Below are 16,474 nucleotides of genomic sequence, written 5' to 3' on the forward strand. Positions count from 1 at the left end.
TGTGATGTATCACGTTTATTGATTTGTGAATATTGTACCATCCTTACATCCCTGGGATAAATCCTATTTGGTCATGGTGTATGATCTTTGTGATGCTCTGCTGGAGCTGATTTGCTAGATTTTTACTGAAGATTTTGGCATCTATGTTCATGAGGGATATTGACCTGTAATTCTCTTTCATTTTATTGTCTTTATCTGGTTTTGGTATTAGGGTGATGCTGGCTTCATAGAAGGAGATTGTAAGTGTTCCTTCCTCTTGGACTTTCTGGAATAGTTTGAGGAGGATAGGTTTTAGTTTTTCCTTGAATGTTTGGTAAAACTCCCCTGTGAAGCTCTCTGGCCTGGGCTTTTGTTTGCTGGAAGCTTTTTAATGACTACTTCAATTTATTGCAAAGTTATGGCATATTAAGATTTTTAAATTCTTCCTGATTGAGTTTTGAAAGGTTGTACTTTTCTAGGAATATGTCCATTTCCTCCAGGTTGTCCAGCATGTTAAATAGAGTTGTTCATAATATTTTTTAGCAATCCTTTGTATTTCTGTGGGTTCTGTTGTCATTTTTCCTCTTTCATTTCTGATTTTGTTTGTTTGGGTCTTCTCTCCTTGCTTCTTGGTGAGCCTGGCAAGAGGTTCATCAATCTTGTTTATCCTTTCAAAGAACCAACTCTTGGTTTTGTTGATCTTTTGTATTGCTTTGTGTGTGTGTGTGTGTGTGTGTGTTTGTGTGTGTGCTGTTTATCACACCTTCGATCTTTATTATTTCCTTCCTTCTGCTTACACTGGGCTATTCTTGTTGCTCTCTTTCTAACTCTTTGGGTTGTAAGAGTTAGATAATTTATTACTATTGTTTCTTGTTGTTTTTTTTTGCAGTAGACTTGGAGAGCTATGAACTTCCCTCTCAAGACTGTTTTTGCAATATCCCATTAGATTTTGGATTATTGTGTTTTCATTGTCATTTATTGCCATGATGTTTTTTAGTTCTCCTTTGATCTCTCTGGTAACCCAGCCATTGTTTAATAGCATGCTATTTAGTCTCCAGGTTGATTTTTGGGATTGTTTTTATTGTAGTTGATTTCCAGTTTTATGCCATTGTGATCTGAGGAGACACTTGATATGATTTCTATCTTTTTGAATTTGAAGAGACTTTGTCTGTGTCCTAATATGTGGTCTATCCTTGAAAATGTTCCATGTGCACTGGAGAAGAATGTATATTCTGTTGCTTTGGGGTGAAATGTTCTAAAGATGTCAATTAAGTCCATCTGATTTAGTGTATCATTTAGGATTGCTGTTTCTTTGCTCGTTTTAGTTTAGTTGATTTATCCAGTGGTGTCAGTGGGGTATTAAAGTCCCCTACTACGACTGTATTGTTACCAATTTCTCCCTTAATATCTTCTGGAAGTTGTTTTATGTATTTGGGTAATCCTGTATTGGGTGCATATATGATTACCAGAGTTATATCTTCTTGTTGAATTGCTCCCTTTGTATTATGTAGTGGCCTTCCTTATCTCTTGTTATGGCCTTTACATTGTGGTCTATTTTACTAGATATAAGTATTGCAACCCCAGCTTTTTTCTCATTTCCATTTGCACAATAAATGTTTTTTCCATTCCTTCACTCTCAGTCTGTGTGAATCCTTTATTCTGAGGTGGGTCTCTTGCAGACAGCAAATGCATGGGTCATGGTTTCTTATCCATTCAGCTACCCTATGTTTTTTTTAATGGTGCATTTAATCCATCTACATTTAATGTTATTATTGATAAGTACATGTTCGTTATCATGTTTTTCCTTATTGTTTGTGTTTCTTCTTGCCTTTTTCTTCTTTTTACAGCAGTACCTTTAACATTTCTTGCATTGCTGGCTTGGTAGTGATAAACTCTCTTAGCACTTTTTTGTCTTTGAAGCTCCTGATTCCACCTTCAATTTTGAATGATAGCCTTGCTGGGTATAATATTCTTGGGTTCAGTCCCTTGCTTTACATCACTTTGTAAATTTCATTCCATTCAATCTGGCCTGGAGTGTTTCTGTTGAGAAATCTTTTGATATTCTAATAGGAGAACCCTTATAGGTAACTTTCTGTCTCTCTTTGGCAGCCTTTAAGATTCTTACTTTGTTGTTGGTGTTTGCCAGTTTAATTAAGATGTGTCTTGGTGTCAGTCTTTTTGGGTTCATCTTGTTTGGGACTCTATGTGCTTCTTGGACTTGTGGGGGGGGGTTTCTTGCCAATATCAGGGAAATTTTCTGTCATTATTTCTTTAAACAGGTTTTCTATTCCTTGTTTCTCTTCCTCTCATTCTGGGATCCCTATTATGTGGATGTTGTTTCATTTTGTGTTGTCCCAAAGCTCCTTTAGGCTCTCCTCTTGCTTTTTAAGTCTTCTTTCTAGTTGCTGCTGTGTTTGTTTGTTTTTTCCTACTTGTCTTCTAATTCACTGATGCAGTCCTCAGCCTCTTCTAGTCTACTGGTTAAGCCTTACATTTTGTTCTTTATTACAGAAATGTCATTCTTCATCTCCTCTTGATTCCTTTTTATGTTGGCGACATTTACATTCAGTTCCTTATAATTCTCATTGAGATGTGTGTATTTGTCATCCAGCCGTTTGAGCATCCTTAGAACCATTTCTCTGAATTATTTCTCTGGTACGTTGCTAGCCTCAATTTCATTTAATTTCCTTTCTGATGGTTCGTCTTTTTCTTTCCTTTGGGGATTGCTTGTTCGTCTTCCCGTTTTCCTGTAATGTTTTTATTGTAGATCCCATTGCTTTGCTACCCAGGTTTTTCGGGGGATGGTACTACTGGTGTATTCTCTCAAGTTTCTTGGGCTTGGTAATCTAGCATAACTCCATACTTGAGCTATTTGGGTTCTCATGATGTAGGCCTGGAAGCTGGAGAAGCACAACTGCAGTGTCTGGAAGTCAGCAGCCATGGAGAGGGTGTACCAAGTTTTCTGTCTTGCACCCTTGATTAAAATCACATGTGCCCAGCGGGGACTCACAATGGCACCCAGGAATCATCTTTTGGGGTGATGGGGCTTAGGAGGCCTGCACCCTGGAAAGGTGTGACTCTGGTTCCCAGAGTTCTTTAGTTGTGGGGTAGACAGACTCAGCTTTTGCTGCTGCACCTGTGGTGGCTAGGAGCTCACTCCAAGTGGCGACTTACAGGGGCACCCACAGTACGATTGCCAGCGAGACACACTAAAGCACTCTGACAGGCCCTGTCAGTGTAATTGCGTAATTGAGGCATTTCTGGGCAGGTATCCAGGATGATTTAATTCAGAATATCTACTGCCAGGGGAGAGTGCACCCATTTGTTCAAGATCACATCCAGGGAGAGCTCACAGTGGCTCCCACAAACGCCCTGTGGATGGATGGGTTCATGGTGCTTGCCTGCTGGAAATACGGTGTGTTTGCCGGTGCAGAGCTCTGATGTAGTATGAGCAGCCCTGGCACTGAGGTTGAGCAGCTGGTGTGGCTGTGGGCAATTATTCAGGAAGAGGGAAGTCAGAATTTCTACTGCAGGGCAAAGTTGGAAGCAAAGTGTATCAGAGAAGCCAAAAAAAAAAAAAAAAAGGAAAATTGCCCTAAAATGAAGTAACAGTAAGAGATATTGCTTTTGGCAAGTAGGTCATAAGTGATTTTTGAGAGAGTAGTTTAACAAAGGGTGGGCAAAAGAAGGAAATCTCTAGAGTCATGTCTATATATATTTAGAAGCTTGAACTGACTCTTAAAATCACCAGTAACAAGTTATTAGTTGAAAATATTGGCCATGGTCGTGGCCATATTTATCTCCTATCTGTAGATTAATTGATGGCACCTCTTTCTCTCCCCACAGTTTTTTTTTTGTTGTTGTTTGTTTTTTTGTGGTTTTTTTTTTAATGTTTTTACATGTCAGGGACCTTAGAAATCATTAAATAAGAGATTTCAAAAGGAGGACCCAAGATGGCTGCTCGGGTAGACACCTAACCGCAGCAGCACACAACAATTTCAATGAAAACAACTAAAGTGTAGAGTGGACATTGCCCAGAGCTACAGGTAGTTGACTGACTGAAAATTCTACAACAAGAAGGAAAGAGAAAACCAGAAGGAAAATCAGAGGAGCTGAAAAAAAGCCTAAGGTACGGAGACATGCTGCGCGCCCACGCTGGCGTTTGGAGAGGTCGTAGCCGGAGAGGAGGAGAAGGCTGGGGGCCTGCCTGGCGTTCCCTAGCAGGAAGGAAATAAAATCCCCAGCCTGGACTGAACCCCCGAACCAGCAGAACTGAGCCCCAGTTATGGGCCAGACCCTGGGGACCCAGGCTCGGGCAGGGGGAGACGGGGCTGTGAGGCGGAATTCCAGGGGAGCAGCGAAAAGCAGGGCCCCTGGAGTCGCGCGCACATTGCGTGCAGAGGACTGAATGTTGACTCTGATGCTGGATTACCCTAGCGGGAAGAAACAAAGCCTCCAGCAGTGCTGAGCCCCACTCCTGACCGCCCCGAACTCCAGTTCTGGGCCAATCCCAGGGGACCCAAGCTCAAGCAGAGGGAGACAGGGCTGTGAGGTGGAGTCCTGGGAGAGTGGCGAAAGGCCGAGCCCCCGGAATCGCGCACATTGCTCACAAGGGAAGGAATGTTGACTCTGATGTGGGATTGCCCTGGAGGGAAGAAAACAGGAGCCCTGGCCGTGTTGGGCCCCAGTTTAGACTGCTCTGAACCCCAGTCCTAGGCCAGACCCTGGGGACCCAGGCTCAGGCAGGGGGAGACTGGGCTGTGAGGCGGAATCCCAGGGGAGCGGCGAAAAGCGGAGCCCCAAGAGTCGCGCATACTGTGCATAGATGCACACAATGCACGCAGAGGACAGAATGTTGACTCTAATGCTGTATTGCCCTGGCAGGAAGAAACAAAATCTCCGGCAGTGCTGAGCCCCACTCCCGACTGCTCTGAACTCCAGTTCTAGGCCAATCCCTGGGGACCCAGGCTCAAGCAGAGGACGGGGCTGTGAGTGGAGTCCTGGGGGAGCGGCGAAAAGCAGAGCCCCCAGAGTCATGCACATTGCGTGCAGAGGACAGTCTGTTGACTCTGATGCTAGACTCCCAAAGCGGGAAGGAGAAAGAATGCTCCAGACTGGAGGAACGCGACGAGGAGCAGGAGCCACTGCCGGACACCAGCCAGCCCGGCACCAGCAAGGAGCCGGGCGACGGGGCCCCCAGGGAGGGGGGGGGGTGCCCCTGAGCCTTCGACCGCTGAGCACGGGCAACAGAGCCGAGGCCGGTGGCTGCTTCCTGGGCGGCGCCGACCCCGGCAACAGGCTGAAGCAGCGCAGGAGCCTGCGGAGAACAAAGGGGTGCCATAGGCCAACCTGCTGAGCTTCCAGGACAAGGAGGAAGAAACCAAAGTTCTCAATGTGAAGAAATCAAGTGAGAGCAAAAGATAGTAAAATTACTTAAGAAAGAATACAAAGAAGATCTTGAAAAATCAAAGCCTAAGTCAGAACTCAACTCAGCAGCCAACATTGCAACATAAATGCATTTAAAAAAAAAAAAAAAAAAAAAAAAAAGGACAGAATGTTGGAACAGCGGCGGCCAGGCCTAGAGTGGCCAGGCACAAGGCAGTGGCAGCCGGGACTGGAGCAGCAATGGCCAGGCCCTAGATCAGCAGCAGCCAGAACCAGAGCATCAACAGCCAGCACTGGAGCAGCCAGACCTGGGGCAGTGGCAGCCAGGCCTGAGGCGAAGGCGACCAAGCCCAGGGTGGCCAGTCCAGGAACACCCAGACCCGGAGTGGCCGGGCCCGGAGAAGCTGGGCCCAGAGCAGCCGGGTCAGGAGCAGCCAAGCCCAGAACAGCAGTAGCCAAGCCCGGAGCATCCAGGCTGGGAGCGTCCAGGCCTGGGGCGGCCAGGCCCAGAGCAGCCGGGTCGGGTGCGGCCAGGCCCGGAGCCGCGGCTGCCAGGCTTGAAGCAGCCAGGCCTGGAGCAGCGGCTGCCAGGCTGGGAGCGGCCAGGCCCGGAGCAGCCGGGTCGGGTGCGGCCAGGCCTGGAGCAGCAGCTGCCAGGCTGGGAGCGGCCAGACCCGTAGCAGCAGCTGCCAGGCTGGGAGTGGCCAGGCCCAGAGCGGCCGGGCCCGGAGCAGCCGGGTCGGGTGCGGCCAAGCCCGGAGCAGCAGCTGCCAGGCTGGGAGCAGCCAGGCCCGGAGCGGCCGGGCCCGGAGCAGCCAGGCCCAGAGCAGCCAGGTCGGGTGTGGCCAGGCCCAGGCCCAGAGCAGCAGCTGCCAGGCTGGGAGCGGCCAGACCCGGAGCAGCCGGGTCGGGTATGGCCAGGCCCGGAGCAGCAGCTGCCAGGCTGGGAGCGGCCAGACCCAGAGCAGCGGCTGCCAGGCTAGGAGCGGCCAGGCCCGGAGCAGCCGGGTCTGGTGCGGCCAGGCCCGGACCAGCAGCAGCCAAGTCCAGAGCAACTAGGTCAGGAACCCGGAGCAGCTGGTTGTGGAACGAACCAGAGCAACAGAGGCCAGGCCCGGAGCAGCCAGGCCCAGAAAAGTTCACTCCTCACCTGCCCCCGCCCCAAGGCTGCCTCTCAGACATGGCTGGAAACTTTTGCGGGAACTTGAGGGTCTGCTGAATCAAGTGATGAAGGCTTAGATCTGGATGTGTTGAGTTAGTATAGCGCTGGGGTGTTGATCTGTGAGTGCCTTGGGTGGGGCCTGGAGGAGGTTGGTTGACCTATTTGGAAATGTCTTTTGTGTGAAGTGTATCATTGGGCATGTGGAGGTATTATTGATATGAGAAAATGCTAAGTAACTGATTTACTATCTGAAAAGGGATTTACTATCGGGGAAAGGGAGGGAGGAAGAGACTGAACATAAACTATGCACCTATGGATGAGGACAATGGGGGATGGGGAGGGGGTGAAGGGTGGGGTGGGAACCTGGTGGAGGGGGGAAGAAATGAGGAACCTTTGTAATAATATGAACAATAAAGATTAATTTTATATATATATATATATATATATATATATATATATGCCATTGAAATAAAAAATAAAAAATAAATAAAAAAAGAGATTGCAAATTGGTATTTAACAAGCCAAATTCAGCTCTCAGGTTTCAAACTTTCCCCATCCCACACATATTTTTAACTTCTCTATAAAATTCAAAGTACTGGTAAAACTGATCCCACATTCCCAATGCACCTTTGGCAAGCATACATATCTGTTGACCTGTGGCTACCAAGCATACACTTCACTCATTTCTGGTAACTGCCAGGTTTCAGTAGCTGTGAGGTATTTAAGTTAAAAACCCATAAACTTGCCATTTATACAGGAAACATTAAATCCATTAACCATCCACTACCTATGCTTATTAAGACAGAGGAGTTAAGGTCAGTATTTTCAGGGCTCCCCTTCCCTTGGGTTTTAATTTTGTTAGTGTGTGTGGGTTTTTTGTTCACTTTCTAGGTTGTGTGTGTGTGTTACCATTTCTACTGGATATTACTTAGAACATGTCTACTTGGGAGCCTGGCAACCTCAACGGTAGGTATGGCTACTGAATATTAACTAGTATGGCCTCACGGCACATGGTGAAATCTGATATTGAAAATAATTTGAACTAATTTATCAAAGGTGAGGCCACTATGAGTTACAAAATATTAGGGTCACAATAAATTAAAACCATTAGCCCTGGCATGGTAGCTCAGTTGGTTAGAGCATTTTCCTGATATGCCAAGGTTACAGGTTCCATCTCCAATCAGGGCACATACAAGAAGCAACCAAATCAATGCAAGAATAAGTGGAATAACAAATTGATGTTTCTCTCTCTCTCTCTCAAATCAATAAATAAAAATTTTTTAAAAATTTAAACCATCAATAGAAATATTCTTAAATGACTTTTCTTTTTCCACTTAATCCTTTTGATTCATATGTTAATTTTTAAGCACGCTATTTAAAAAATTCTTCTGAATAAAGTTTCACCTAAGGAATATATAAGATTCTGCAAGTATTTCTGACCAAGACATGTGAATTGGGGGGGAAAACCCTTTAATAATATTTTACTAAATACATTCAAAACTCTATTTTTATAAACAAAATGGTGATAAGCAGCTAATTACTTAGACTATTACTTGATTGCCTTTTTTAGTGATTAAAATATATATGTTAATTATACCCAAAAATGGAGGCAACTTAAGAATCTAAAAGAAGCTTACTACCTTTAACATTTCAGTTGACAAATGTTGTGGGAAAATATATTGTGAATAAAAGAAAACTAAATCTGATAGCTTTCTATTTGCTTTTTATTTGTAGTTTTTATAATAAATCTTTAGTATAAAATTTTTTTAAACCGAAGAGCCTGGCCTCTCTTGAACCATTTCTGATAATGAACAATGACTGTGAATGCAAAACCCTGCATATCATTAGGTGAAACATTTATGCATTCAGAGTGTCTACTTGGTGGTTTTCTTCTTAAGGAGCTAAACAGTTCGTTAAACAAGCTGCTCCTGAATGGTAGATCAGAACAAGCATACACTGCCTTCTGTAGAACTCTATTGTGAGGCTGGGCCCATTTGTGTTTTCTTTGAAACCATGAAAATGAAACCCTTATGCTCATATTAAAAGCATAAGAAAGGCATCTATTATGTCAATAGATTTAAAACACGGCCTGAGACACAGTGAGAACCACTCCAAAATGGCCCTCTTATTATAGCAAAGGTTAAGAAGTGCACTCCCAGGAAAACCTTCAAAGGCCTACATGTCATTATATCCCCAAACAGATGGCATCTCAGTACTTGGAACTATAGTTTATGGACACCTACAATCTCAAATAAATCCTTTCTAATCCCACCCTTTTGTCTAGATTTCGTACTTTGATGATAACCGCAGGTGTCTTTCCCCATTCTTCATAGAATGATAGACAATGATATGGTGAAGATTCATGTTCATATGTGGACACAACTCTTAAAATGACTCCTATGCAACATACAAGTAATTTACCAGCAACAGATTCACACTTTAAAGATATCTATGATTCTTCAGTTCTAATTTACTACAAGTCTTCAATAGTCTGAATTTTAGAGGACAAATGATGAAAACCTAGCTCTTGCGTATATTGCTGAAGTATAAATAAATTGATAAAAACCCCTTTGCAAAACTCTGAAAAATCTCTCAAACACAGGAAATGGGGACAAAAACATCATAGCAAAGTTGTTTATAACAATGAAAAACTGCGAACAATCCAGAAGTTCAATGGGAAAATGAACATATGAATCATAATAGAATCAAATACTGTACAGCAATGGAAATGAGTGATGTAGATAAAACTCAGTCACCACATGAGCAAATGGATAAGTCACAGAAAACTATATACATCTCCTTTACATAAACTTAAAAGCCTGCAAAACTGAACATGTGATTATTACTTAATTCACTTTTAACTATCTAAAATTCCGCTAGAAAAACTAAATCATACTCACCTAACACACTGAAGTAAAAACTTTATATAGTTAGTTGCTACATACCTCATATTCAAAATACTTTTTTGAATTTAAATTCAGTCTGCCACAACAAAGCTTATCACAGACATTAAATGATTTCTAGTGGGTCAAGAAAATGTATTTAAAATGTCATATACTTCAATTTTTAAAGAAAATATGCAAACTCTAAATTATAAAAAGATTTAAACAGTATCACAATTTAACCCAAATATTTTTACTTCATAGTTTACCTGAAACGTCACAAGGCTTATGAGGATGCAGAAAATAGTTCTTCTTTAACTCCTGTCTGTATATAAGATGTGGCTTGTTATGATCATCTTCATGTTCACTCCCATCTGCCTTCATTATAGGTTCTAAGAAATATTCACCATCATGTGCTTTAAATGTTCCCATCTGAAAATTTAAAAAAATAAGAATTAACTATTTTTATCATCACTAAGAGAAAATATTACATTGTGCCATGGGTTAAAATTAACACATACACAGAAGCAAGACAGCCAGGAGACTCTGTCTGTTTACTGAATGTCATCAACTGAACATAAAGTTTCCGTTCTGTGGCTCACCTTTTTCTCTCAACTCATATGTATAAAGTCATGAACACTGGACAGTATTCCAATGGCAGAGTTTAGATGATAGGAATTCCAGACATAAACAATGGCTCAGGCAGCAGCATCAAAATGGTAAAAAAAAAAAAAAAAAAAAAAAAAGGCTAGGAATAAGAAAACCTGTTTGGCTTGGTCTATGTACAGTAGTAGTAGTATGAGACAAGATGTAAAAGGTAGGCTGGGATCAGAAGAAAAAAAAGACGTTAAATGTAATGCTAATAGATTTGAATTTGTAAGCAATGAGGAGACATTGAAATTTTCACAAAAATCTGTCTTCTGAATTTCAGAATCCAATAACCAACATACTATTTCATATCTCCACTTAGATAGCTAGTAGCATTCACAATCTTTACATGTCCAAAACCAAGCTCTTAATTTCTGGTTCAAACATGCTGCTTCTAAAACTCTCTTTTTCAGTAAATGGTAACATTATTATTCAGATTTCCCAGGACAAAATTCCTTAGAGAAATATCAAGAATGACTCTCTTTCACATCGCACCTTCACTCCACCTTCAAGATCCTGACTGCTCAACCTTTAAACTGAAATCCAGCTTACTCCTCCCCAATTTTACCACTACATCTATGGTCTCTTTCTCTAACTAAACCAATAGCCCTTTATAGTCCAGTCTCCACAGAAGAGTCTCAGTAATTTCTCTTAAGTCTTTATCATGTCACTCTAAAAAAACAAAAAACACTCTAGTGAGTTTTCATGTCATTCAGTAAAATTCAAAGTTCTTTCAATGATCTACAATATCCTGTGTGATCTGTCCACCCCTTTCACCAACCATCCCTTCGAGTACACAGATGACTAATAGTCTGACTTCTCTTGCTTGCATCTTGGCTCTTCCTAGTGTCTTTGCTATTCCTCAAACATGACAAGTATACTTTCCTCTGTTTTTACTAATCTTCTGCCTCTCAATGTTTCCCTGATGGCTCTTACTATATGTCTCTACTCAACATTCATCACCCTATATAAAATGGCACTCAAACTCCTACTTTATCTCTTTTATCCAGTTTCATGTTTCTTCATAACACTTATCACTAGTGGATATATTTTTATTTATGTTCATTTGTTCCTTGTCTGATACTATCCACTAAAATAAAAGTCCATGAGAGCAGAGCTTTGCCTGCACTCTTTTCTGCATGCCTCTCATGCCGGCCGTGTACCAGATATTGGATAACATACTAAATGAATGAGTAAGACTGTAAGGTATGCAATGTAATCTAGTAACATGGAGTGTTATATATGGTGGGGGGAAAAATTATAAGGCAGAGGCTATAGCCCAAAAGAGAGGTAACAAACCTTGAATAACAGTGATAGTGACAGGAGTTGGAACAAAAAAGGTACAAGATACCAATGCCTGAGGAAAGCAGAAAACCACGGAGAAAAAGAGTTTATGATAAAGACAATTTCCTGGGAAAATATAATTTACCAAAATAACTCCAGAAATGTTAAAAATCTCAACAGACCCCTTTTCTACCAAACAATGGAAAAAGTTATCAGAGTTACACCATGAAATCTCCTGGCCTTGATGGTTTCACAGAGAAATTCGAACAAACCTTGAAAGAGCAAATAATTCCACTATTATTTCAAAATATTTAAAAAATAAAACATTCAAGTTAATTTTATGAAGTTAGTGTAACTTACAGCAAAACATGATAAAGATGGCAGCAAAATTAAAAAATAGATATAGTTAAGATAAGCTCATATATGAATATTAAGATAAAAATCTTAAATAGTATTAGCAAACAAAATTCACCAACACATGGAAAGAAAATTACATCACAAGATAGAATTTATCATAAGAATGTAAGTATGATTTAATATTGGACATCTATTAATATAATTAATTCTAATTGTTTATATGAATAGAAAAAAATCATTAAGGCATTTATTATAATAATAGTTAACTCCAATATGTCCAGAAGAAATCATTTATACATATTTTGCATCTATTTTCAGCTAGTAATAACTCTTTGGGGTAAAATACATTATTGTCCCCACTTTAAAGGTGAAATAAATTAAGAGCAGAGGTTATGTAACTTGCTTACATCTTTTTTCCAGTAAGTGACAGCACCAAGATATGAACCCACATAGCCTGGCTCCACAATTCATGCCTTAATCCATTACACTGGACTAGTTATCATATTCCAGTTTTTATAAACCCTGCAAAATAGTTGACAAATATTTAAAGAACACCTATAGCATGTGCTTGGTACAATTCTAGAGACTATATACGCAGAGGTGACCATGACAAATATCTCTGCCTTCAAGAATTTAAACTTATATAGGAAAAGATAAACAATAAGTAAAAATATAACGTGCCAGGTGATAACAGGTGCAATGGAGAAAATAATTATTTGGAGATGAAGAAGATTTGATTTTGGATGATAGGCCTACAATGCAGTATGTATGTATGTGTGTGTGTGTGTGTGTGTATATATATATATATATATATATATATATATATATATATGATATTTCATAGACTTGTATACTTGAAACCTATATAATCTTATTAACCACTAGAGGCCCAGTGCATGGGTTCGTGCACCAGTGGGGTCCCTTGGCCAGGTCTGTGGGGATCTGGCTGAAACCAGCTATCTGATATCCTCTGAAGGGCCCCAGAATGCACAAAGGCACAGGCCAGACCAAGGAACCCCACTGGTGCACGAATCCATGTACCGGGCCTTTAGTATGCATATAAGATCTTTGGTTAATCTCTTCCCGCCCTCCTCCCTCTCCCTTCCTCTCTGAGATTCATTAGTCTGTTCCATGTTTCCATACCCGTGGTTTCTGCTCCTGTATGGAGCACCTGCCCCTGGGTGGTCAGTGCACATCATAGCTACTGGTCAGTTGGTTGCTTGGCCAGTTGCTTGGGCATATATATTTTTTTTTCACCCCAATAAATGTAATCAAATTTTTTTTAAAGAAAAATTAAGGCAAGGAAACAGAATGATAGAGGGTTCTGTGGGGAGGCTGAGACTAGAATAATGAGGAAGTAGCCATGGAAAACTTTGGTAGAACATTCCAAACAAAAGGAGCAGGGACTGAAAGGCCCAGTGATGGGAAAAACTTGGCAGGTTCAAGTGACAGAGAGAACAGTGAGGCAAAAGCTGTGCCAACAAGCGGACATGCAGTAGCAGCAGGTAGACAGACAGGCTATGGTTGCACTCGCTATGCTTGACATCAAAAAGCACTCATCACACTTCAGAACATACAGACATACATTTATCTGCATCTAAAACCTTGCAATTTTTCACACAGAAAAGCGTATTGCTGTGAAGAACCAATCTAGAAATAAATATGAATTACTAAATTCTAGATGCTATGATAAGCCCAGTTTTGGTAAAGGAGGTTTCACTTCCACTTCCTACTTGTAGATATCTTAAAATTCCTTAAACATAATGTTGAAATCAATGCTTTAAATTCATTGTAAATAATAAACACATTTTAAATCACTTTTAACTGAATAATTATTTAAAGCCATTTATGACTGTAATTGCCACAACCATTTAAAGTTCTCTTTACATCCTTAAGTATTACTAGTCTATGTCTCCTCCTCAAAGATAAAGCCTTTTCTATTTTCACAGTTCAAAAACCCTAAAACACATGACCGAAACATAGCAGGCACTCATTCAATACATATCTGTAGAAATGAACATTTTCCTAATAAATATACTAGAACATCTGTTTTCCTCCACACACCCTTTAGAAACCCCTTTATTTCCTCTAACATTCTTAAGTCATAGTAGCTTGGAAACTTGTCTTGAGATATTTACATAATTTTATCTCAGTGCTAAATGTCTAGGCATTCCTGGTTATGTAATGTGCTAATATGTTAAATTACACATTTTTTAAAAAACTAAAAGATAATTGAAATTCCATCATCATGAAATTATAGTCTTCTATATATTTGGATTTCATCTAGCATATTTAATTCTACCAGTGCCTGTTTTTTAAACCACTTCTTTCCAAGATTTCAAAATTCCAGCGTTTTCTGCCTTCCCAGAAAGATAATTTCAGCTGTGCTTACAAACTACAAACACTGGCTTCGAAATGCCTGTAAATGGACCCAAGGAAAATCACTTTCTGCCTTTTTGGAAAAGCATGCTGAGGATGCGAAATGTGATAGCATCTTGGTAAAAGATACAAATAGACATGAGGCAACTTGTTACTTATCTAAATCCACCTAGAAAACTACTTTGAAATCATGTGACACTTTCCCAAGAACATTGAGAATATTTATACCTGGGGGATTTTCTTTACTCCTTTAAATCAAAACCTGACTATGAAGTACTTTTATTATAATGTTCCAATAAAGCTGCACATGGGTCCAATCTGTAATCTCATGTGGGAAATGAATACAGTTCTGCCCAGAGGCCATCAGCATCTCCTTGTAAGTCATGCTAGAGCACCCAGCCTGCTAAGAATATTGCTTTTATCACTCAAAGGCCTTTTCTCCAACAAATCCCTTATGTTCTAAAATACTAAGTTGAAGAATAAATAGGGGAAATTTAAAATAAAAAAGAACAAATGGCAACTAATTTGTCCTCTAAGTGATTTCCCTGTATTAATCAATTACGTCTACCAATTTTTTTTTGTTTTCCACTCCATTGTAGAAGACTTTCTGTACAAACAATATAAATATTAGAGCTCTGCCTAAAGGTTCCTGAGGAAGCACTTAATTTTTTTTTTTTTTTGACTTGGAAAAGAACCTGGTAAGAAATTGGAAGACTTAACAAAACAGGTGGTTCAAGAATTATATTTAGATCACACCATATTTTTAGTAACTGCCTATCTACAGATGGACACTGCAATTTGATTCATAAGAAATGACAATCAAATTCCAAACACTTTCTTTTTATATCTATTAAAAAAGCAAAACCAGTATTCACTTGGGCAAGGGTTTCCCAATTATTTGGAGCAATGATATTCTATTTGCCAACTGTTTTGAAAGGCAGTAAGTGATTGCACAAATGGTTTTAATTTATTCTCATAGGCCAAAATTTTTATATGTTTAGAGGTTTCTTATACAATTATTTTTCCAAAATGTTCTTATTTCAGTATTGTGGCATTCAACCCATATATTTTTTTCCATTCATCCATATTTTTTCCCCAAATACATCGTGAGCACATGTACTATAGCAACAACCAATAATGTACTCTCAGATTTCATTGAGGGATAAAAACAAGTACAAAATATAAACCATTTGGACTCTTTTCCCAAATCATTTATAGGTATTACATTACATAGGTAACTAAAGAACAAGATTCAAAAATAAAATATTGAACAAGACAATTACAGTCCACACTGAGAAATTATTTTAGTAACAAATTGCTCCCAACTATTACTTAAATTGGATTTGAACTTAAGGGCTAGATGGCTGGTAATTACTACCGGGAAGCTAAAATATTTAGTTTTTTAATCTTCAATCATGTCATGTAGTGAGAATCAGGTTAATGTTATTTGAGAGCCTAAGTATGAGTCTTGGGTTTGTACTCATGGAACCTCGGACAAACCACTTTATATATCTTGGACCCTCAAGTTCCATAGCTTGTAAAACAAAATAGAAACAATTCTACCCACCTAATTTCCTGAGAAAGGCAGTGTGTGTTAAAATAATGTCAGTAACTATTTTGAAATTGAATATATTTTGAAATAGGATAAAGGACTCTTCATTAAAAACAGATGTTTTAGCCACCCTTTTTACCCTAGGCAAAGTATAATTGTTATGCAAGAAAGGTCATGAAGATTAACTATGAGATTCATTTTTATTTTGGGATACTCTATTCAATGCAAAGGATTTATCACCCTGACAGTTTTCTGATTACAGCGCCTAAGAAATACTGTAGGGCATATAAGCACACATTGAGTGAGTGACTCAAATAAAGAAAAAATAAAAAATAAAAAAGTATAATCGGCTCCAGAAGCAAGAAATTTATTATAATATTTTTTAAAAGATGAGTCTTCTCTCTCCTAGCAGCATTCTTTACCTCCCCCCACCTCCAATTCCACAACACAATTCCAGATCTCCAGTATAAAATTGAGAGACAATAGATGACATATGTTGCTGATACCTCACCTAAAAAGAGACTGCTCTCTTGTCCGGCCTGTGTGGTTCAGTGGTTGAGCATTGACCCATGAACCAGGAGGTCACTTGCCCAAGTTGTGGGGTGGGCTATATCCCCAGTAGTTGGCATGCAGGAGGTAACAGAGTGATAGTTCTCGCATCATTGATGATTCTATCTCTCTTTCCTTCTCCTTCCACTCTCTGATATCAATAAAAACATATTTTAAAAAATAAAATAAAAAGAGACTGCTCTCTCACCAAGTCCTTGCCCATGAGGATCTAGAAAATAAAACAGCCCAAACCGGTTTGGCTCAGTGGATAGAGAGTAAGCCTGCAGACTGAAAGGT

At 40.0% G+C, this 16,474-nt stretch overlaps 1 protein-coding gene across 1 annotated transcript in view; it reads right to left on the reverse strand.

The window, feature by feature from the left end:
- ADAMTS20 (ADAM metallopeptidase with thrombospondin type 1 motif 20) overlaps positions 1-16,474 on the reverse strand; it is a 167,425-nt gene that overhangs the window by 129,436 nt on the left and 21,515 nt on the right. The window contains exon 3 of the mRNA XM_036457992.2: positions 9,678-9,840. Coding sequence (XP_036313885.1) covers positions 9,678-9,840 — 163 coding nt within the window. The remainder of the gene's footprint in view (positions 1-9,677; positions 9,841-16,474) is intronic.

This window comes from Pipistrellus kuhlii, unplaced genomic scaffold (assembly GCF_014108245.1).
Source record: "Pipistrellus kuhlii isolate mPipKuh1 unplaced genomic scaffold, mPipKuh1.p scaffold_m20_p_3, whole genome shotgun sequence".
NCBI classification, from domain to species: domain Eukaryota; kingdom Metazoa; phylum Chordata; class Mammalia; order Chiroptera; family Vespertilionidae; genus Pipistrellus; species Pipistrellus kuhlii.